This window comes from Vipera berus (genome assembly GCF_964194415.1).
Source record: "Vipera berus genome assembly, chromosome: 14".
NCBI classification, from domain to species: domain Eukaryota; kingdom Metazoa; phylum Chordata; class Lepidosauria; order Squamata; family Viperidae; genus Vipera; species Vipera berus.
Window position 1 is genome coordinate 9515690 of NC_138217.1, and position 21336 is coordinate 9537025.

General features: G+C 46.1%; 1 protein-coding gene across 1 annotated transcript in view; it reads left to right on the plus strand.

The window, feature by feature from the left end:
* The window catches only part of KSR2 (kinase suppressor of ras 2), a 121387-nt gene that overhangs the window by 38081 nt on the left and 61970 nt on the right, over positions 1-21336 (plus strand). The window contains exon 5 of the mRNA XM_081338742.1: positions 20683-20864. Within this exon, the coding sequence (XP_081194868.1) occupies positions 20683-20864 (182 nt within the window). The remainder of the gene's footprint in view (positions 1-20682; positions 20865-21336) is intronic.

A 21336-nucleotide genomic window follows, 5' to 3' on the forward strand; every position in this document is an offset into this window, starting at 1 on the left:
GGTGGGAATCATTAGAGGGACCTACTTTTTCTCTGATTCTTAGGGATCCATGTCACTGGGAAGAAAGGGTCCACCCATTCTGCAAAGCATCTGAGGGCAGGACAAGAAGCCATGGATGGGAACTGATCAAGGAGAGAAGCAACTTAGAACAAGGAGAAATTTCCTGACACCAAGATCAATTAATCAGCGGAACGGCTCGCCTCCAGAACTTGCGGGGGCTCCATCCCTGGAGATTTCTGAGAAGAGATTGGACATCCATTTTGTCTGGAATGGTGCTTGAGCAGAGGGTCAGACTAGAAGACCTTCAAGGTCTCTTCCAACAGGGAGGGTCTCATGTAGAGTGTACGTTCCCCTCAGCGGGACTCTAGACTTGTTTCCCAAAGGGCTTTTTATTGCTAAAATGTCTGCTAAGCTGGCAACACCACTGCATTTACCCATCCTGCTAAACCACGACTTGCTTAGTACTTGAGGGGCTGTCACAAAGAAGAGGGGATTGACTTACTCTCCAGGGCACCAGGAGAGCAGGAGAAGAATAAAGGTAAAGGTAAAGGTTCCCCCGCACATGCGTGCTAGTCGTTTCCGATTCTAGGGGCCGGTGCTCATCTCCGTTTCAAAGCCGAAGAGCCAGCGCTTGTCCAAGGACGTCTCCGTGGTCATGTGGCCGGCACGACTAGACACCAAAGGCGCACGGAACACTGTTACCTTCCCACCGTAGTGGTCCCTATTTTTCTACTTGCATTTTTACGTGCTTTCGAACTGCTAGGTTGGCAGAAGCTGGGACGAGCAACAGGCTCTCACTCTGCTATGCGGCACTCGGGATTCGACCTGCCAAACTGCCGACCTTCTGATCGACAAGCTCAGCGTCCTAACCCACTGAGCCACCACGCGTCCCTAGGAGAAGAATAACGGGTGTCAAAGCGAGAGATACAACCTAAAAAACAAGGAGAAATTTCCAGGCAGGGAGAGCAATTAATCAATGGAATAGCTTGCCTCCAGAAGCTGTGGGTGCTCCATCACTGGAGATGTTAAAAATATATATACCAGACAGTCATTTGACAGGGATGGTTTAGACTCTCCTGCTTGAGCAGGGGGTTGGACTAGAAGACCCCCCCAGACCCTATGATTTTACGTTCTGTGTTTTATTTTTGAGTCAGGAGAAAGGAAACTGCTGTCCTGGAGCCACACACGATACTATGTCTCCCACTCGTGGAGACGAACATATTTCTCCACGCCTGTTTTATCTGAGAAGGTCAAAAGTGGGACCTCTGGGATCCCCCCAGGGACGAGCCTTGCTCGGCTGACCTTTTTTTTTCTTTCCTTCTTTTTCTTTTTCCCTTTCCTGTCTCCCTGCTGCCATCTAAATATGAGATGCTGGGCAACGAAGCTTTCGCCTTCAATTTCATGAATCAGTTTGTCTCTAATGAGTAGAAAAACAGCACATTAGCCATTTGTGCCTGGCAGTGACACGCACCCGCTCCGATGCCATTGATAGGGTTGCCAGCTCATTAAGTCAAAATGTGGCACCTCCAAAAGAGCAGGGATCCATTCTTCCTAATGAACGGGTTTCCACGCCAGCAGGATTTCGGGGGACGGGGAGAATTGTCATCCGTCTACCTCGAGCCATTATTTTCCTTCTGACTCGTCCTTTCAGAAGGATTCTCAGCCATCTCCGCTCTCGTGTATCTTTCCCTTCTTGAAAAAGGGATGGGGAAGGAGGAAAACTCTGCTGGGAATTCAATGGCAGCCCTGCCGTGGGGCAAATATAGGAACAGGATTATTAGCTGGCCCATCACATCGTGGGTTGTTTTTTTTTAACAGAATGCTGCTGCGCGAGTTGTGATGGGGGTTTCCCGATACTCCCATGTAACACCTCTACTCCGCGAGCTGCATTGGCTTCCGGTTGCCCTCCGGGTGAGATTCAAGGTGCTGGTGATGACCTATAAAGCCCCAAATGGCTTGGGTCCGGGATATTTGAGGGAACACCTACTGCCGACATCACGTTCCCTTCGTCCTGTGCGCTCCCACTTGGAGGGTCTTCTCAGGGTGCCGCCTGTAAAAGACTGCCGGCGGATAACACCCAGGGGGAGGGCCTTCTCAGTGGGTGCACCTGCCCTTTGGAACCAGCTGCCCGCGGAGCTTAGGACTGCTCCCAACCTTCGTTCATTCCGCCGGGACCTGAAGACCTGGCTCTTTGAGCTTTCTGGCCCAGGCTGAGAGGGGTTTTTTTTGCCCCTCAGGGATCAAATTTAATTATTTTAACTGTTTTTAACTCTTGTATTGATGTTTTTAAATACTTTGTAAACCGCCCTGAGTCCTACGGGAAAAGGGCGGTATATAAATTCAATAAACTTAAACTTAAATCGGATTTATTGCTTAGCCCGTTGACCATAGGCAGCCGATGGTGGCTTAGCCAATCTTATGTAAAGGAAGAATCCAGAGAGGACGAATCTTTGGTCTATATCTCAGCAAACCTGGATTCTGCTTCGCAATTTATTCAACTTCCATGCTGCTCAACTAGTGGCGACTCTAGGCAGGTAACAAATGATAGGGGGGAAAAAATACGATAAAACCCTAACACACCAAAGCAATAATTTGTAACGTTAGTAGCTTAAAATTAACAAAGATGGAGACAGGGGGCAAGGGAGCAAGATGGACACCAGAGGTGGGATCTTACATTAACCCAGGATCCACCCCTTGGATAGTTTACTAAATGAACAAACCAGAGACGCCTTCATGTTTTTACCTCCATCAGCTCTCCGGAATTTAAATGTCAGTTTTCCCCACTTTAAAGCCCAGCGTAGCCGAGCCTGCGACTTTAATCCTCCGGTCTGCATCTGCTACAGCATCTGGCTAGTTATTATCACCACGCAGAAGGAAGAAACATGAGGGCAACCATGCGCTTCCATTTCTCTTAGGGAAGACAAGGCCCGAGAGGACATTGCCATTAAATCCGCACATTTCATTTTCCCTGCGCGATTAATAAAGGCCGAGGCCTTGTTCACCATGAGGATAAAGAACGACCATCTTTTTCACGATGAAAAATAATTTGAAGCACGGTTGAGTGGACGCTCTTGGATCGCCATCCTTCACTTCTGGCGATCACAGAAAGGAGATGTATTTCAAGGTGTAGCAGAGCATAGGGAGGGAGATGGGGAAACAGAAGTGGAACAGCCCTTCTATAATAATAATAATAATGATGATAATAATAATAATAATAATAATAATAATAATAATAATAATAATAATAATAATAATAATAATAATAAGAAGAAGAAGAAGAAGAAGAAGAAGTAGTAGTAGTTGGAAGGGACCTTGGAGGTCATCTAGTCCAACCCCCTGCTAAGGCAGGAAACCCTATACCATTTCAGACAAATGGCTTTCCAGTCTTTTCTTAAAAACTTCCAGTGTTGGAGCATTCACCACTTCTAGAGGCAGGTTGTTCCAGCTGATAAAAACAGAAATGCAGAATGCAGAACCACAGAGTTGGAAGGGACCTCGGAGGTCTTCTAGTCCAACCCCCGGCATGAGTGGGAGACCCTGTAGCATTCCAGACAAGTGGCTGTCCCGTCTCCTCTTAAAAGCCTCCAGGGTGGGAGCACCCACCACTTCCAGAGGCAAGCCATTCCACTGGTTAATTGTTCTCACCGTCTGGAAATTTCTCCTTAATTGTAGGTTGAATCTGTCTTCGATAAACTTCTATCCATTACGTCTTGTCCTGCCCTCAGGTGCTTTGGAGAATAAGTTGACCCCCTCTTCTGTGTGGCAGCACCTCAAATATTGGAATGCTGCTGTCATTTCACCCCTAATCTTTGTTAAGGTAAAGGTAAAGTTTCCCCCGCACATGCGTGCTAGTCGTTTCCGACTCTAGGGGCCGGTGCTCATCTCCGTTTCAAAGCCGAAGAGCCGGCGCTTGTCCGAGGATGTCTCCGTGGTCATGTGGCCGGCATGACTAGACACCAAAGGCGCACGGAACGCTGTTCCCTTCCCACCGTAGTGGTCCCTATTTTTCTACTTGCATTTTTACGTGCTTTCGAACTGCTAGGTTGGCAGAAGCTGGGACGAGTAACAGGCGCTCACTCTGTTACGCGGCACTCGGGATTCGACCCGCCAAACTGCCGATCAGAATCTTTGTTAGACTAGACATAATCTGCTCCTCCAACTGTTCATTGTATGATTTATCCTCCAACCCCCTAATCATCTTTGTTACTCTTTTCTACACTCTTTCTAAGGTCTCAATGTTGTTGTTGTTGTTTTGTATGATAGTGACCAAAACTGGATGCAGAATGGTATCAGAATGATAGCCAAGCTAGTGTTCTGAGAAGTAGGGAATTAAACTGAAATTTCTGCCAAAGACTACTTTAACTAGGGCCAAGTCAGATCTCCCAAGAGAATTAAAAGGATTCGGGGTCTTCGCTGCTCTTCATCAGATGAGATATTGCAAAAATATTGGGGATTATGGAAGGAGGGGAGATTGGATAGGAAGCAAAACGATTTCAAAATTAAGCCAAGTGCTTTTGGCGTGATATCTGTCAGATTTCAGCCTGGAGGCATTAGTTAGTGGCATCACTGAATTCAGATTATCATTAATATTAACAGTAAAAGAATGATGGCTCACAACCACACACACACACACACACACACACACACCCTTCTGAAAACACAAAAACCTCAATTTCCTGGTCTTTCCTCCGTCACAAGCAGCTAATCCATTAAGACCACAAATGCTGGTTTGTTCCTAATCTCATGAAATTTCCTAACGATCTCTTTATGATAATGCTTTCCTCCCTCGTCAGCTTCTCCAATGTTGGGCTTTTGCTTTCCAGTCACACTGGCAAGATTTGAGGAAAGCCTTTATTAATTTCCCCCCCCTCCTCCCCATCTTTCTAGAGTGGCGGGTGGACGTAGGTAATTTCACTGCGTGCCAGAGACAAGGAGCAGCAATGGGAGGAGGGGATCGGTAGAGATAGCCTGCTGAGATGAAAATGAATGAAACCTTGAAATACGCAGCTCTCTGGAAACTGATCAGAGGAGGATTCGTTTCCAGTAGAACACACCTATCCACCGTCCTGCACCAATGTAAAACCTCATGTAGGCGGCTTCCGTTGTCCTACACCAAGGGTTAACATGGCTGTAAGCACACCTGTCTGCACTGTTGGTAACCAGGGCAATAATTTTCACTTAGAAAATGGAAATTCTGGGTTTCGTACCTGCAGAATCCCCTTAGGAGAGAACAGAATGACAGAATTGTTAATAGGAAGGGACCTTGGAGGTCTTCTACTCCAACCCCCCTGCAGAAGCAGGGAGACCGTATACCATTCCAGGCAAATGGCTGTCGAATCTATCCTTAAAAATCTCCAGGGTTGAAGCATCCCAACTTCTGGAGGCAAGCCGTGCCACTGATGTATTGATCTCGCTGTCAGGAAATTTCTCCTTAGATCTAGGTTGCTTCTCGCCTTGATTAAGTTCCATCCATTGTTTCTTATCTTGCCTTCTGGTGCTTTGGGAAATAGGTTGACCCCCTCTTCTTTGTGGTAGCCCCTCAAATGCTAGAGTGACTAATTCCAATATTAGTCTGCTATCATGTCCACCCCTAGTCCTTCTTTTCTCTAGACTGGCCACACCCAATTTCTGCAGCCATTTTTCATATGTTTTAGCCTCTAGCCCCATAATCATCTTTGTTGCTCTTCTACTCTATCTATCTATCTATCTATCTATCTATCTATCTATCTATCTATCTATCTATCTATCTTTCTAGAGATAGAGTTATATAGAAATCTCTCTCTACCTCTCTCTCTATCTCTCTATCTTCTCTCTCTCTCTCTATGTCTATCTCTCTATCTGTCTGTCTGTCTGTCTATCCATCCATCCCAAGCTGGATTTGTCTTCTCCTAGAAGTTCTCTCTAGTGCCAGAAGTGCTGTTGTAATTTAACTAGATGACTGTGTATTTGTGGGGGAAACTGTTAGATCTTCTCTGTCTGTCACTGTCTTCTTCTCTGTAATTAAACATTTCAGGTGAGCTGAAGTGCGGCTCTGGGAGAACAAACTAGGATAGAAGGCAATCAAGCATGTCCGGCCGCTAATTGCAGAAGGGGGGCTTGGAAGCTTCTCTCTCCCCCCTCCCCCCCTTCTTTCAGTTGTGTAGACCTAGGAGTCCAGTGGGATTCTTACCACTTCTGTTTGGACGATCATGATTTACAACTGAAGTGGCCCGGGCTTGCATAAACACGGCTACAAGGGAAGAATTCCCCATAGGCTATGTAGTTTATTAACTTAAACTAATCAAGGCAAGAGAGAACAAATACTGAAGAATTCCTCCACTCTTCAGTGCTCAAGTCCTGGGAGTGCACTCAGAGCAAGGAAGCTTGGAAGGGACTCAGAAGTCGCTCCGTGGAAGGATGAAGGTTAATTTATTCTAATAGGTTTTAATGATTTTCAGGAGGCAGCCACTGAATCCTGCCTTCTAATCCCATTAGTGTTTCAGGATAATGATTAGCACATTTAAAAAAGGGAAGCATTTCCCCCCCCCCAGTGGAATCAAGGGGCAGGTGCTGTCATTTAACCTGCGCGGAGTTGTTCACCCTATAGTTAAGCACAGAGAACAATGGCTTTTAGGCAGGGTTAGCTTTTGAGCCCAGCTTCAAGTTTTTATTGCACGCTTCTCTGGGAAATGCTAAACGATGGCTAATGGTTGGAAGGAACCCATTGGGAAACAGTCAGCTAGGCTGGAAGGAGGGGTCAAGCAGGGAACTAGCTTGGAATCCTTACGCAGCTGCAAGCGGCTTAAGCTTGACCTCCCCCAAGCTCCAAGGTCTTACCTGGTCGGTCCCAGGGGAAGGCAATAATCTGGTGAGAGTCTGGTAATGTAGGTGGTAATTGCTTATTCTAGCTCAGGGGTAGGCAACCTCGGCTCTTTTCTGACTCCTGGACTTCAACTCCCAGAATTCCTGAGTCAGCTGACTCAGGAATTCTGGGAGTTGCAGTCCAGGAGTCATAAAAGAGCCGAGGTTGCCTACCCCTGTTCTAGCTAGTCAGAAGTGGTTCTGGTTGCTTGCGCCTGATGGAAACCAAGATTCAAACAGAGATCCAGACAATGATCCAAAGCTGGTCACTGGAACCAAGGAAGCTTCTACCACACTTGCCCTTTTAATCCAAGAGAGAATACTGGCTCATTTACCAAGACAGCCCCCCCCCCGCTACAAACAGATACTTCATTATCCGGAATAAGTTTTAAACTACACTATGACTGGAAGTGGTGAGATGGGCAGCTGACAGATTTTATAAATAAAGAAATAGAAATAAATGAGTGGCCAAGGAGCTTTCCCACTTGGCCAGCTGATGGGCTTCTGGAAGCAGATGTGATCCGTTCCGATGGGTAGAAGGCGGTGTGGCTGCCTGCGTATCTCCTCGACGGCCTGATCTGTTTCTCCCTCGGACGCTTCGATCGATGGAAATGTCGATTGACTTCATGACGCTGTCACCAATCAAAGGCCTGTCATTTACTTCTAAATGGCCCAGTGCTCTTTCTCTGGAGCAACCCTGGCCAGGATCTTCCCATTAGCGTTTCCGTCTCTGCTTTGATGCTGGTTGGTTATGGGTAACTAAGTGCCTGTGAAATGCTTAAGAAGGCCCAAGGAAGTCATAAGGCACTTTTTTTTCCTTTTATTACCGGCGCTTCCTCTCAGTCTGTTTTCCAGATTACTGTTCTGTTGATGATTATGGGCTGGGGAATTCTGAGGGGCCAGAGAAATTTTTGGAGCAGGGAATTAATGTTGCGGATCCTGACCTTATGAGCAACAGCTGGAATAGAGTCAGTGCAAGCTTTTGGCTTCAGCTAAGCCGTTGCATGAAGTTGAAACTCAAAGACTTTGGCCACCTCATGAGAAGGAAGGACTCACTGGAGAAGAGCCGCATGCTGGGAAAGGTTGAGGGCAAGAGGAGAAGAAGGGGATGACAGAGAACAAGGCGGCTGGATGGAGTCACTGAAGCAGGAGGCGTGAGCTTAAATGGACTCCAGAAGATGGTGGAGGACAGGAAGGCCTGGAGGAACGTTGTCCATGGGGTCGCGATGGGTCGGACACGACTTCGCAGCTAACGACAACAACAAGCCGTAGCAAGCGTCGCATCAAACTCTTTTCAGATGTTTGTTTTCCCTACTTTGTTTAGTCCAAAGCAACCAGGGACTAGCGGTAGTTCAGGAACCTGGTCTGTTTGAATTAAATAGAGTCGACAATCCCCACGTCGTTTTGTTCCGTAGAGCAACAATTCTTGTGAACTTTCAAGTTTCCTCTTTCCGCTATGTATTCAAAATGGACAGGGATTAATATAGCATGTGTATATACTGTATGTGTGTGACGTACGTGTGTGGCAAATCCTTCTTGGATGAGAAGCGAAACGGTTTCCAGGGAGGGGGGAAAAAAAACCCCCAAGAAAGTCCAGTTGCCTTTTGAAAAGCACCTTTGGGACCCTGATGTGGTGTTAAATCCAAATTGAATTATTGAGATACAGAAGGCTATGACGTGGAAAACCAAAGCCAGTACAATTGAAAACCCAAACTGTTTTAAGTGTATTCTTTTAAAACTTTTTTTTTAAAAAAGCGCTGAAAAGGAAATGCAAAAAGAACAAAACACAAAAGGTCCTTTCTTAAGCGAAACCCCCCCTGCGCGCACACACACACACACACACACACACACACACACACACACGCTGAAAATAGGTATGTTAAATGCTTCCCAGAGCTTAAGAAACTTCCTTCCTTGAACAGTACCCCGTCTCAAATAATGAAAAAAGGTTCAGCTCGCTTTCTTTAGTGACTAACTGCGATGCCTCCTGTGACGTTCAGAGGTAGGAAGAAAGAGGCCTTATAGCCTGCCATAATTCAAGGTTTATCAGCCCCAATTGGCTGGGGTCCCAGAACTTGTGAAGCCAACTCGAAAGACCACCACCTTAGGATTTAATGCAAAGTGTGAGTCTTGGCATTGTGTTGCAAATCCACCTCCCGGCTTTATCTGGAGTAATCGGCAAACGGCAAGGAGCTTTGAACAAACCCTTGCTTTCCTCCCCAGCTCTGGAGGTTTAGGAAAATCGGATAGCGCGGCCTTTTTCCATTTCCTAGGTGGATGTGATCAATGTTAATTACTATAAAGGAGTTTATAGAAAGAAAAAAAACGGGGGGGGGGAGGAACAGTTTCGGGGTGAGGTGCATCTGTTAGGTCCCCTGATGGGATTATGCCTTCTTTTCCCACTTGAAGAAAAAAATAAAATCAAGCCATGATTCTGAATTTAGATGAGAATTTATATCTCCATTAGCTTGCTTGAGGCACTGCGGGCAGCCAGGTGTTGGTGGGGACACCTGAAGCTCAGCTCGGCATGGAGGTTACAGGTGGGAGAATGTTCAATTTCTTTTAGCCAAACTGCTGTGTGCATGTACTCTGACGCCAGGCCTTTTCAGACTAGCTGAGTTCACCGGCACACAAACCCGAGCTTACCAAAAGAGATTATGATTTAGCCACTGAGTTGTCTTCACGCGTAGTTGGTTGTTTGGTTTATTTTTGTCTCCCACCTTTATGATTTGTTGCAAATAATTCAAGGCGGTGAATATATCCAGCGCACCTTCCTCCCCCTATTTTCCCTGCAACAACAACCCTGTGAGGTGGGTTGGGCTGAGAGGGGCGGATTGGCCCAAAGTCACCCAACTGGTGTTCATGCCTAAGGCAGGACTGGAACTCACCGTCTCCTGGTGATTGGCCCAAAGTCACCCAGATGGCATTCTATTCTATTCTATTCTATTCTATTCTATTCTATTCTATTCTATTCTATTCTATTCTATTCTATTCTATTCTATTCTATTCTATTCCATTCCATTCCATTCCATTCCATTCCATTCCATTTTCTATTCTATTCTATTCTATTCTATTCTATTCTATTCTATTCTATTCTATTCTATTCTATTCTATTCTATTCTATTCTATTCTATTCTATTCTATTCTATTCTATTCTATTCTATTCTATTCTATTCTATTCTATTCTATTCTATCCTAAACCTTGGCAACTTTAAGATATGCAGACCTTAACTCCCAGAATTCCCCAGCCAGCGTGTGTAGACTTCAACTCTCAGGAACTGAATGGCAAAATTCTGGGAGTTGAAGTCCACATCTCTTAAAGTTGCTAAAGTTGAGAAAAAACTGATTTAGGCCCTTCTAAAGAAACTCCATCCAAGAATCTTTAGAAGCTTCCTTAATTCACATTATGCCGGAATTGTTTTTGCAGGATCCAGAATCACAAATCTCTTTGCAACCTTTTTCTTCTTCTTTCCCTTCAGGTAATTTTTTTTTCTTTTTTAAAATCCACAGTGCATTGGAAGGAAGCGCACCACTGAATTAAACATAATGCATCCCAGTCAAGCTTGCCGACCACATTTCTTCCCCCCTCCCCCGCCTCCATCTATTAAATCACACATTTTTTATTTTATTTATTTTTCCTACCGCATAAAATTAATTTGGGAACAATTTGTCCACAGGGCAGATGATTTTCGGTACATTGGTCCAATCTTTTATTAAAGAAAGAGACTCTGGTGAATACACCTTTGGGTGTAATCAGCAGCCAAGGAAGGGAAACGGAGCATCGGTCCCAGCTTTGAATTGATTGTTTTGAACGTGCATTTGGGAACTGGTTGATCACTAACCAGGAACCATCAGGTTAACACCTTTATTTATTTTTCTTCCTTTTGTACAAAAACTAACTAGATTCAGATAAAAAATGGCTTGGAAATACCAGCCACCTTCTTTGCTACGTGTTGGGGCTTTATTTACATTATAAGCATTATTAAAGTCGCCGTCTCTCCATTGATATCCTCCCCAACCCAATGGTCAAACATGGCTGGCTGGCTGGCTGGGGAATTCTGGTAGTTGAAGTCCACCCGTCTTCAAGTTGCCACGGTTGAGAAACACGGCTCTATAAAGTTCTCCATCTGTCATCTAGGTAGGAACCGGTCTATTTAGCGAGCAACGCTTTTTAATTGATCCTACAGGACAGGAATTCAGCTGTTACAAAATCAAGTGACTCAATTTTTATTGGCAGATGTCTCAATTAGTAGGAAAATACTGGCTTTAGCTGACACGGTTGATGTTTTGTTATGGGTTCTTCTTTAATCTCTAGTTCTATTTTTTCTTTTATTTCTATGTCTACCTGTACTATATTTATACTGTTGTTGTCTTTTGTTTGCTGTTCATTGTTTTTTTTTTTGACTTCCTAGTCCCCGATTGTGTTTGCTGTGGAATAAAATGCGTATCAGTGATAAAACAGAAGACATTACTAAGATGGAAGGATTTAGCAGCCTCTCAGTCTACGGAGTAATTTTTCTGGCTCTTGCCAAGGTGTGGTTTGTTGAACCACTATGTCAGAATCGATTTATACCATATTCATAAATGTATGTTTAAAACGTTGTTCCTGGATTCTGCCATCTCCCAAGGAGGAGGGAACGAATGTGTATTGAGCCTGTATTAGGCATTTCAAAGGAAAAGAGTAGGCTTTTGAACTGGGGGAACAAAAGGGAGGGTTAGGGTAGGTAGCATCTGGCTTGTGTCAAGGAAGAGAGCAATAAACATAAAAAGGTCCTAAGTTCCTTTTTCCCGCAAGAGGGATGATACGAGGTAAATGTTGGTAGGCTGACCAAATGGGGTTAAGGGGGGGTTGAACCGGGAACTCTTTATAAGGTTTTAGTTTGTAGAACAATATTAAGTCCTGTCTTGTATTCCGACAACCAAGCATGTCATAGTAAAGATTCCTTTTGGACTAGATTTGGCTCCAAGAGTTTTGTCTTCCTAAGACGTGGTTTGAGGTGGGTCCTGACACACTATTTGTCGAAGAAGCTACAATTGGCTGGGTTTATACAAATTTTCAGCTAGAACACCACGTCTTGTGGCAACCCAGTCAATAAGTAACATTCACATATCTTTTTTTACCCCACTTAATACTATGAAAATTCTGTTCCACTACTGGTGGTGTTGATTTTGAATGTCAACTTTAAATAATTCCCTACCAAACGTTTAAAGGAGGAGATAGCACATGTGTGTGATATGTTCAACTGGTGCTTTTGCATGTGGAACTGTAGAAGATGGACTGGATTCCCTGCCCCACTCCCCCACCCCCCCGTGGGAGGGAAAAAATGTTTGGTTTGGAAGTTTGATTCAAAGGCAACTGGACTGAATTGATTTTCCATTTGGGGCACTTCGTGGAACACGCTTGAATCAGTGCGACAAATTGATGGCATTTAATGTAGATTCCCTCTCTTTTTCTTCCCAACTCGGTTGGATGATCTGACTCCAGCTGCCTTGAATCCATTTGGAAACTTGAAACAGCTTCCTTAACCGAATGAATAATATTTTTATTTTTTTTATTTTTTTATTTTAATTCCATTTATATCCCGCCCTTCTCCGAAGACTCAGGGTGGCTTACAAGCTTAGCAGTAGCCTTCATTCTATGTATATGCCTGCTTATTAGAGCTTTCACACCCCCTCCCAAGTGGCATTATTACAAAGTCAGCTTAATTGCCCCCAACAATCTGGGTCCTCATTTTACCTACCTCGGAAGGATGGAAGGCTGAGTCAACCTTGAGCCTGGTGGGACTCGAACCTGCACTAATTGCAGGCAGCTGGTGTTACTTAAGGAGGCATTAGCCCGCTGCTCCACCAAGGCTCTCATGGTATTGAGTGTCAAGTCTATGGAGCAAAATCATCCAGGTCATAGTTGTCCCAAAAGTGCTTTTTCCAGAAGGCAACTGGACTTTTCTTGGGGGTTTTTTTCCTTGGAAAATGTTTCGCTTCCCATCTTCATCAAGGAAAAAAAAAACCCAAGACAGTCCAGTTGCCTTTTGGAAAAAACACTTTTGAGACGACTAGGTGTCAGGCTCAAGAAATCAGGAAATCCAGGTGGTTCAAACGACTACAGGTTTATTGCATGCTAATTTCTCTCTACAAGAATCTGAGCTACCGACGGTCCAAGCAAATTGGCGGTAGATAAGAGTCAGTGGAATACAAGGTGGGCTGGACTTAGGTCTCTTGTGGGCACGAAGGGACTTCAAACTGATGACACGCTTGACTCCTCCCTCGGCCTTAGCCTGGTCATCTCCTACACTAAGGAAAAAGCTTATAGCTTTTCTGCGTGTCTCAGGGGACCGAAGGAGGCCAAGTCTTTGCTGTGATGGAGAACTCCTCTGCCTGGATGGAAACAGCCTGCAAACAGTTTTTCCCTGGCTAGAAGTTCAGTGCAAGGCTTGCTGATTCTCTTTACCCTTTCCGTAAGACTTATCCACTTACTGTCTAGGAGTTTCTCACAGCAACTGCCCTCAAGGACACGAATACATTCATGAGGTCCGGAATCTCAAAACAAATTTAGTACCTCGCACTCAGATCCTCCTCATCTGCCAAGCTGACCGAGCTGGCCACGCTGTTGTGCCGAAGAATTGCTTCCCCATTCCCATTCCAAACGGGCCGCTTTAAAGGAGGGGGAATCAGACATACCTCTTAACGTGCCGAAAGAATGGGCCCACGGCAGCAGGGGCGAAGTGATCCCTCACCCCGGCTGTGAGATTAAAGCGGGGAGGCTGCGAAATGCCACAGATCAATGGCCTCTCTTGTCCTGAAGGATGAGCGCGTGTCAAGCCACATTCTGCTTGAGAAATGGCAAAGAGAGAGACTGATTGATAGGGAGGAGGTTGTGTGAGAAGGTCACAGGGCAGAGGGTCTCCAGCTGCTTCATGGATCGGGAGCAGTGGTGGGATTCAAATGTGGGAATTCAAATTGTGGAAGTCCGTTCTGGGCCCGGTCGACAAAAAAATTAGCTACCGGTTGTGCCGAAGTAGTGTGAACCGTCTGAATCCCACCACTGATCGGGAGCGTGAGACGCGTGGCCAAAGCTTGACTTCCCTCAGCAAGTTTTGCGGTCTTCCCGTCTTCTTTTCTGGAGATACGTCTTAGAAAGGAGAAGAGTCTCCGCCCACAGCGGTGTCATCCAGAGCACAGTTCCCATCCCCAACGTCATCGGATGATGCAGGTCGTCCTCAAGTGAAAAGCATTGGTGACCGTTCAAAATTACAACAGCCATAAAAGCGGCCGTGTCACGGGTGGGAATTCCCTGGAAAAAAGAAATTGTGGGGTTTTTTTGGAAGAGTTTAAGCGGCCGTCAAAGAACGCGACGGCTGGAAGCTGAGACCAGCCAGAGCCTGGGAAAACTCGACAAAATCGTGCGAGATCGGAAGAAGCGGAGAGACCCGGCTCCTAGAACCCCCAAGAGCGAAGGAATGAACTGAAGGAACATCCTCCTCAAAAGTGAATTACGACCTGTCCTCAAAGTTACGACTTTTGTAACACCCCCCCCACTCCACCCCACACACACTTCCCCTCATTATGTGATCACAGTTCAGGTCCTTGGCAACAGGCTCGTGGTGATGATGGGTTTATTTATTTATTTATTTATTTATTTTATTGGATTTGTATACCACCCTATTCCCGTAGGACTCAGGGCGGTTTACAGGGCAGTTAAAACCATGAATACAAAAAATTAAAAACAATTAAAACAATTAAATTAAATTCAAGCCCCAAGAGTAAATCTAAAACCCAGTTAAATTAACAACCCCACAGTCTGGACCAAACAGATCGAAGAGCCAAGTTTTCAGGTCCCGGCGAAATGAGCGAAGGTCGGGGGCAGTCCTAAGTTCTGTGGGTTGTAGCTGAGGTCACATGATTGCAACCTTCCCAACCGGTTTCCGATAAGCAGCATCAATTGGCAAGGTGGATTTGCTTAAACAACGGTCTGATTCGTCTGTGGAGGTTCTCCGTCCTCCAGGCGACGGTGGTCCCAAAGGTCCTTTTGTCCAAAGGCAGCTGGGCTTTGTTTGTCCCTGAAGACGTTTCCTTTCTCATCCGAGAAGCTTCTTCAGAGAAGCGTCTTCAAGTTCAGTTGCCTTTTGAAGAAGCCCCCAACATTTCTTCAGCAGCCCAGGGCCTCCTCTACCCTCGGAGGGATACTCCACATAACAATGTCAATCTGCAGAGGCAAGATTGGTTTTTTTTTGGGGGGGGGGCTTGCTTAACAACCGCTGTGACTTACGATTGTAATTCTAAGCTTAACGGTGGTCGTACATTTAGGACTACGTGTACTGCCGTTAGAAGACCGTGGTCCTCCTCTGGAGCATTCCAGCGTTCCAGCACCCAGACTAACCAGCCCTTTTTTGCTGGTTTCCTTCGGCATTACAGACAGATGAATGATGTCAGGCTCAAATCATCGTTCATTTCTCCTCCCCCTCCTCATCCTTACCAGTGGAAAGTGCATGGGGGGGAGGGAGGGTCGTCAGCAAAAACCTCTGTTGAGAATCACTCATCCTTCCTAATAATGAGAGCTGTCACCATGCAATGATTTTCTTGCTAAATATTTCGGCCTGTCGCTGATGTATAGGTCTGGGGGAAGGCGGGTTGAGAGTGGGGGACGGGGGGGGGGAGGGAAACAGCCTCCCAATTTCAGGGGCTAATGAGAGACCTTGGAAAAGTGGAGCTTTGTACTAGGTGAGGATGAGCAAAATGAGGCGGGGCTGGGGGGCTGGGGGTGGGGGGAGGTTGCATGAGCTAGCTTGGATTCTCACTTCCACGATTGCTGCTGTGGAACTAAGCATGCGGGTCCTACAATAAGCCAGGCCTGGCTGCTTTGCGAAGGCAGAGCTGAAAGAACCGCGGTGTTCCGTGCGTTGCCCTCGGAGGGCCGTCGTGACCAGGCCTTTCAGCCATCCCGTCCCGAATGTTCAGGGGCATTGCTGCCTCTGGGCTTTGTGGACAGGAAGCCTGGCGGCGGTGCAGAACTCACGGCCGTAGTGCTGCCGATGGGCTTCTGAGATGTCCAGTCACCCAGCAGAAGGAGCCCTTGGCTTCGGAAGCAGGAGCTGGCTTGGAGCCCTCCGAACGGCAATGAGGAGATCCACAAAGGAGGAAGCAGCAGAATCTGCCCCAGGGGCAGAAAAAAAGTGGAGCTGCATGACGATAGTGAAGGGGTGAAAGGTTTGTGCTATGTATATATGAAAGAGAGAGACAGGCAGAGAGGAGGGGGAGGAGGGGGAGAGGCAGGCAGGCAAGGAAGGAAGGAAGGAAGGAAGGAAGAAAGAAAGAAAGAAAAGAAGGAAGAAAAGGAAGGAAGGAAGGAAGGAAGGAAGGAAGGAAGGAAGAACAAAGGAAGGAAGGAAGGAAGGAAGAAGGAAGGAAGGAAGAATGAAGGAAGGAAGGAAGGAAGAAAAGGAAGGAAGGAAGAACGGAGGGAAGGAAGAAAAGGAAGGAAGGAAGGAAGGAAGGAAGGAAGGAAGAACAAAGGAAGGAAGGAAGGAAGAAGGAAGGAAGGAAGGAAGAATGAAGGAAGGAAGGAAGGGAGGGAGGAAGGAAGGGAGGAAGAAAAGGAAGAAAGGAAGGAAGAACGGAGGGAAGGAAGAAAAGGAAGGAAGGAAGGAAGGAAGGAAGGAAGGAAGGAAGAACAAAGGAAGGAAGGAAGGAAGAAAGAAGGAAGGAAGGAAGGAAGAAGGAAGGAAGGAAGGGAAGGAGGAAGGGAGGAAGAAAAGGAAGGAAGGAAGGAAGAACGGAGGGAAGGAAGAAAAGGAAGGAAGGAAGAAAAGAAGGAAGAAAAGGAAGGAAGGAAGGAAGAACGGAGGGAAGGAAGAAAAGGAAGGAAGGAAGGAAGGAAGGAAGAACAAAGGAAGGAAGGAAGGAAGAAAGAAGGAAGGAAGGAAGGAAGAAGGAAGGAAGGAAGGGAAGGAGGAAGGGAGGAAGAAAAGGAAGGAAGGAAGGAAGAACGGAGGGAAGGAAGAAAAGGAAGGAAGGAAGAAAAGAAGGAAGAAAAGGAAGGAAGGAAGGAAGAACGGAGGGAAGGAAGAAAGAAAAGGAAGGAGGGAAGGAAGAAAGGAAGAAAAGAAAGAAGGAAGAAAAAACGAAGGAAGGAAGGAAGGAAGGAAGGAAGGCTTGTCCTTTTGGCTCATGGGGGCAATTGTAAGCCCGAGTGGGCGACCATACAAACTTCCTGAAATAAATTGGTTACAGCATGAGCCCTGGCATCTGAAAGCAAACAGCATATTTCCCTGTGCTAGGAAACAATTAACATATTAGAAAGAGCATAGCTAATTGTTTTTCGCTCTCTCCTCCCTCCCTCCCTCCCTTCCCTTCTTTCTTTCCTTCCTTCCTGGACCCTTGCTCCAGTCTTTGTCAGAGGCATCGCTCAGTAAGGTCTGGAGATGCTCCAATGAAGTCATTTCCTAGCCGAGGTTTCTCCAGATGCCCACAGAGCTGAAGGGCATGTGTTGAAAACAGGCACCACCAGAAGGATGTCTGTTGCGGATCGGGAGGAAAGAACGCAGGGTTTTTGCAGGCTCTGTTACTTTTCCTTGCTGTGACCTTTTAGGGACAGGCCTCTGTTTGGAAAGCACACAGGACCGAAACTTCAGGCAAGATGGGTCATTTTTCTTATCCTGGTTTGTTCATCAAGGCTTCATCTCCCAAAGGGGGACCACCTGTTGCAGCATATCCAGGATGAGTTCCGTGACCGCTTAAAAAAAAACAAAACACGAGCAAGATGGGACTGGATTGATGCCTCATGCTCCGTCTTGGTTCGTTCGATTACGGCAAGCTTTCCCGACCTTCCCCATTTTTAAGATGCGTTGACTTCAATTCCCAGAATCCCTGGCTGAGACATTCTGGGAGTTGACGTCCACACATCTTAAAACGGGTAAAGTTAGGTATGTTGATGGCAGCAAGAATACATACGGACGAAAATGGAAGGATACTTTGATTCCTACCATGCACGAATGGCTTGCAAAAGTTAATGGAGTTAACAGAGATGGCAAAATTGACTGCTTTGATTAAAGAAAAGAACACGATTTTGTTTCTACTCAGAAACCGTTTTGGGATTTTGTGCTGGTTGTTGCTCGTATGTACACTGAGAGCTTATGCACCGGAGACAAAGTCCTTGCGTATGTCCAATCACGCTTGGCCAATGAAGAATTCTATTCTGTTCTATTCTATTCTATTCTATTCTATTCTATTCTATTCTATTCTATTCTATTCTATTCTATTCTATTCTATTCTATTCTATTCTATTTGGAAGGGACCTTGGTGGTCTTCTAGTCCAACCCCTGCTCAAGCAGGACACATTATACCATCCTAGACAAATGGCTGTCCAGTCTCTTCTTAAAAACCTCCAGTAATGGAGCACCCAGAGCTTCTGGAAGTTCCACTGATTAATTGTTCTCACTGTCAAGAAATTTCTCCGTAGTTCTTGGTTGGATCTTTCTTTAATGAACTTCCATCCATTACTTCCATTCCATTCTATTCTATTCTATTCTATTCTATTCTATTCTATTCTATTCTATTCTGTTGTGTTCCATATTCTATTCTATTCTATTCTATTCTATTCTATTCTGTTCTGTTCTGTTCTGTTCTGTTCTATTCTATTCTATTCTGTTGTGTTCCATATTCTATTCTATTCTATTCTATTCTATTCTATTCTATTCTATTCTATTCTATTCTATTCTATTCTATTCTATTCTATTCTATTCTATTCTATTCTATTCTATTCTATTCTATCCTATGCTATCCTATTCTATAGAATGAAACAGGAAGTCATAGGTTTTCCTTCCGTTCCTCTAGGGCAGTGCTTCTCAACCTTTTCTTCACCAGGGACCACCTTTAAATACCTTTTGTACAAGGAGCCCCAAGACTTAATTCAAGACTTAAATCATAAAATTTCTTCAAGCCTTTGTGGATCCCCTGTGATGACACCATGCCCTCCCCCCCCAGGGGTCCGCGGACCACAGGTCGAGAACCCAGGGATTTGTGAATATGGTTGTGGAGAAATGTGAGGGATGGGCCGTCAGTTTTGTTGCCGCCTTCTATGTCAATGGATGTTCTTGATTTGCCTGTGACTTGGCCAGAAAACATTTGCACAAAGGTTCTTGTGCAATTTCGTTGGTGTGTCTTCCGTTGCACAGGCTTTTGGTAGGGTGCACATTTTGCTCAGCCGCGCCATGCTCTGTTGCACATTGTTGCACATTATTTTCTCCAGTGCGTAACTTTGCATCTGTCTCTTCCCCCACCCACCCCCAGTCCCAAATTGCTAAGGCTGAAAAAGAGAGTAAAGATAAGTCCTAGACTTACAGCAGTTCATTTATTGACTGTTTGCAGTTACAACAACACGGAAGAAAGAGACTTATGACCGTTTCCCCCACTTACGACAGTTGTACCTACCTCAAAATTCAAACCCTTAGCAAATGACTCGTACTTATGACGGGTTGCAGTGTCCCGGGGTCATGTGATCCCCCTTTTTTCGACCTTCTGAGAAGCAAAGTCAACGGGGAAGCTAGATTCCCTTAACAACCGTGCTGCTAACTTAACAACTGCAGCGAGTCACTTAGCCAAGGCAAAATGGGGTAAAAATTGACTTAACCGATTTCTCGCTTAGCAACATAAAGTTGGGACTCAGTTGTGGTCATAACTCGAGGGTTGCTTGCATTTGCATCGCCGGTGCATTTCGGAAGGTTCCGAAACAAGGGCCAAGGATGGAGCAGAGCCAGATTTCTTCCTGGGAAATCTCATCTTGGGGGAAAGCGTTGGATCCTTCATTCCATCTCGAGGATGTGAACCAGGTTGTTGTTTTTTTTTTGGTCCCAAAGTCCTTTCTGCAGCTCGGCTGAACAGCCTGTCAGGAAGGAGCAAAAAACAAAAAAAAAAAACGGTCTGGCGACAGAGACAAATTGAGGCGGTGATTCTTAAAACATGTTTCCCGGGTCTGGAAGGGGGAAGTTGCCTCGTTCCGGGCCTGCCATAAATCAGGATTCCCGTTGGCCAGACAAGCTAAATTGGCCCGCGGTTTCCGGGAGAAATTAGCCAGGTGGGAAGGGGTTGTGTTCTGCATCTCCACGGGGCCAAGCTTGGAATTTCACCACAAGAGGGCAGAAAGCACTGAGTTTGGGGCGGGGGTGGGGGTGGGAATCCACTTGGTTCCTTGCAAAATCCACTTGTTTCCTCCTTGAGGCTTGAGCAGCAGAACAGGTGGGCCTCCTTTGCAAAGCCGGCTTTCCTCTCTTACGGATACCGAGCAAGCGGAGGAAGGCTGCTAGAAGTAGTAGTAAGGTGGGACAGTTCTGGTCAGTGTCCAAACCAGGCAGCGTTGACCTCTTCCAAGAAATCCATTCCCACTTTGCTGATGACGGGAAGAGGAATTATTATTGCATCACTCATTGATTTGTTTTGTTTTAATGTTGGGCATAGCTTGCCTTTCAGGGTGGCCCTCAACTCAAATACTGTAAGTCCTCGACTTACAACAGTTCGTTCAGGGACCGTTCAAACGTACGACGAGACTGGGGGAAAAAGTGACTAACTGCCATTTTTCACACGGACGACCGTTGCCGCTTCCCCACGCCGCCGTGATCAAAATTCGGACGCTTGGCAACTGGCTCATATTTATGACGGCTGCAGTGTCCCGGGTGGCCCTCATCATGACCTGAAACGGATTGGCGGGCTGGGACATTTTTGGACAATCTAACTAGTTTCTTCTTCTTTCTCTAGCTTCTGACCTCTGCCGACTTTATGCTAAACCTAAAAAAGCTCTCCTCCCGCGGTTATCCTCTTCTCACGGCTCGTTCCCTTTTCTTTCCCTCCCAGGGTCAAGAAGAAGGATAAGCCCCTGAACCTCAAGATTCACAACAGCGTGGGGAGCTGTGAGAACATCCCTGCTCAGCGCTCTCCTCTCCTGTCTGAGCGATCCTTGCGGTCCTTTTTCGTCGGGCACCCTCCCTTCCTTCCTTCCACTCCTCCGGTCCATACGGATGGCTTGTTCTCCACAAGTAAGTCTGACCTGGCAGGTAGTTCCGAGGGAAGGAGAAGAGGGAGACAGACAGTCAGAGAGAGAGAGAGAGAGAGGGAGGGAGGGAGGGAGAAAGAGAGGGAAGGAGAAAGAGGGAGGGAGGGAGAGAGAGAGAGGAGAGGGAGGGAGAAAGGGATGGAGGGGAAGGGAGGAGAGGAAGAGGGAGATGGAGGGAGGGAGGGAGAGAGAGGGAGGGAGGGAGAAAGAGGGAGGGAGGGAGAGAGAGGAGAGGGAGGGAGAAAGGGAGGGAGGGGAGGAAAGGGAGAGGGAGATGGAGGGAGGGAGAGAGAGAGAAGATAAGCATGGCTCTTCCAATCTAGTCTCAACTTTGTTTGAAATTGTGATTGCTATACAACAGGGGTCTTCAAACATGGCCCTTTTATGACTTGTGGAGTAGAAGACTTCCAAGGTCCCCTCCAACTCTGTAAGTTTGTAATTCTGTTAAGACCCCT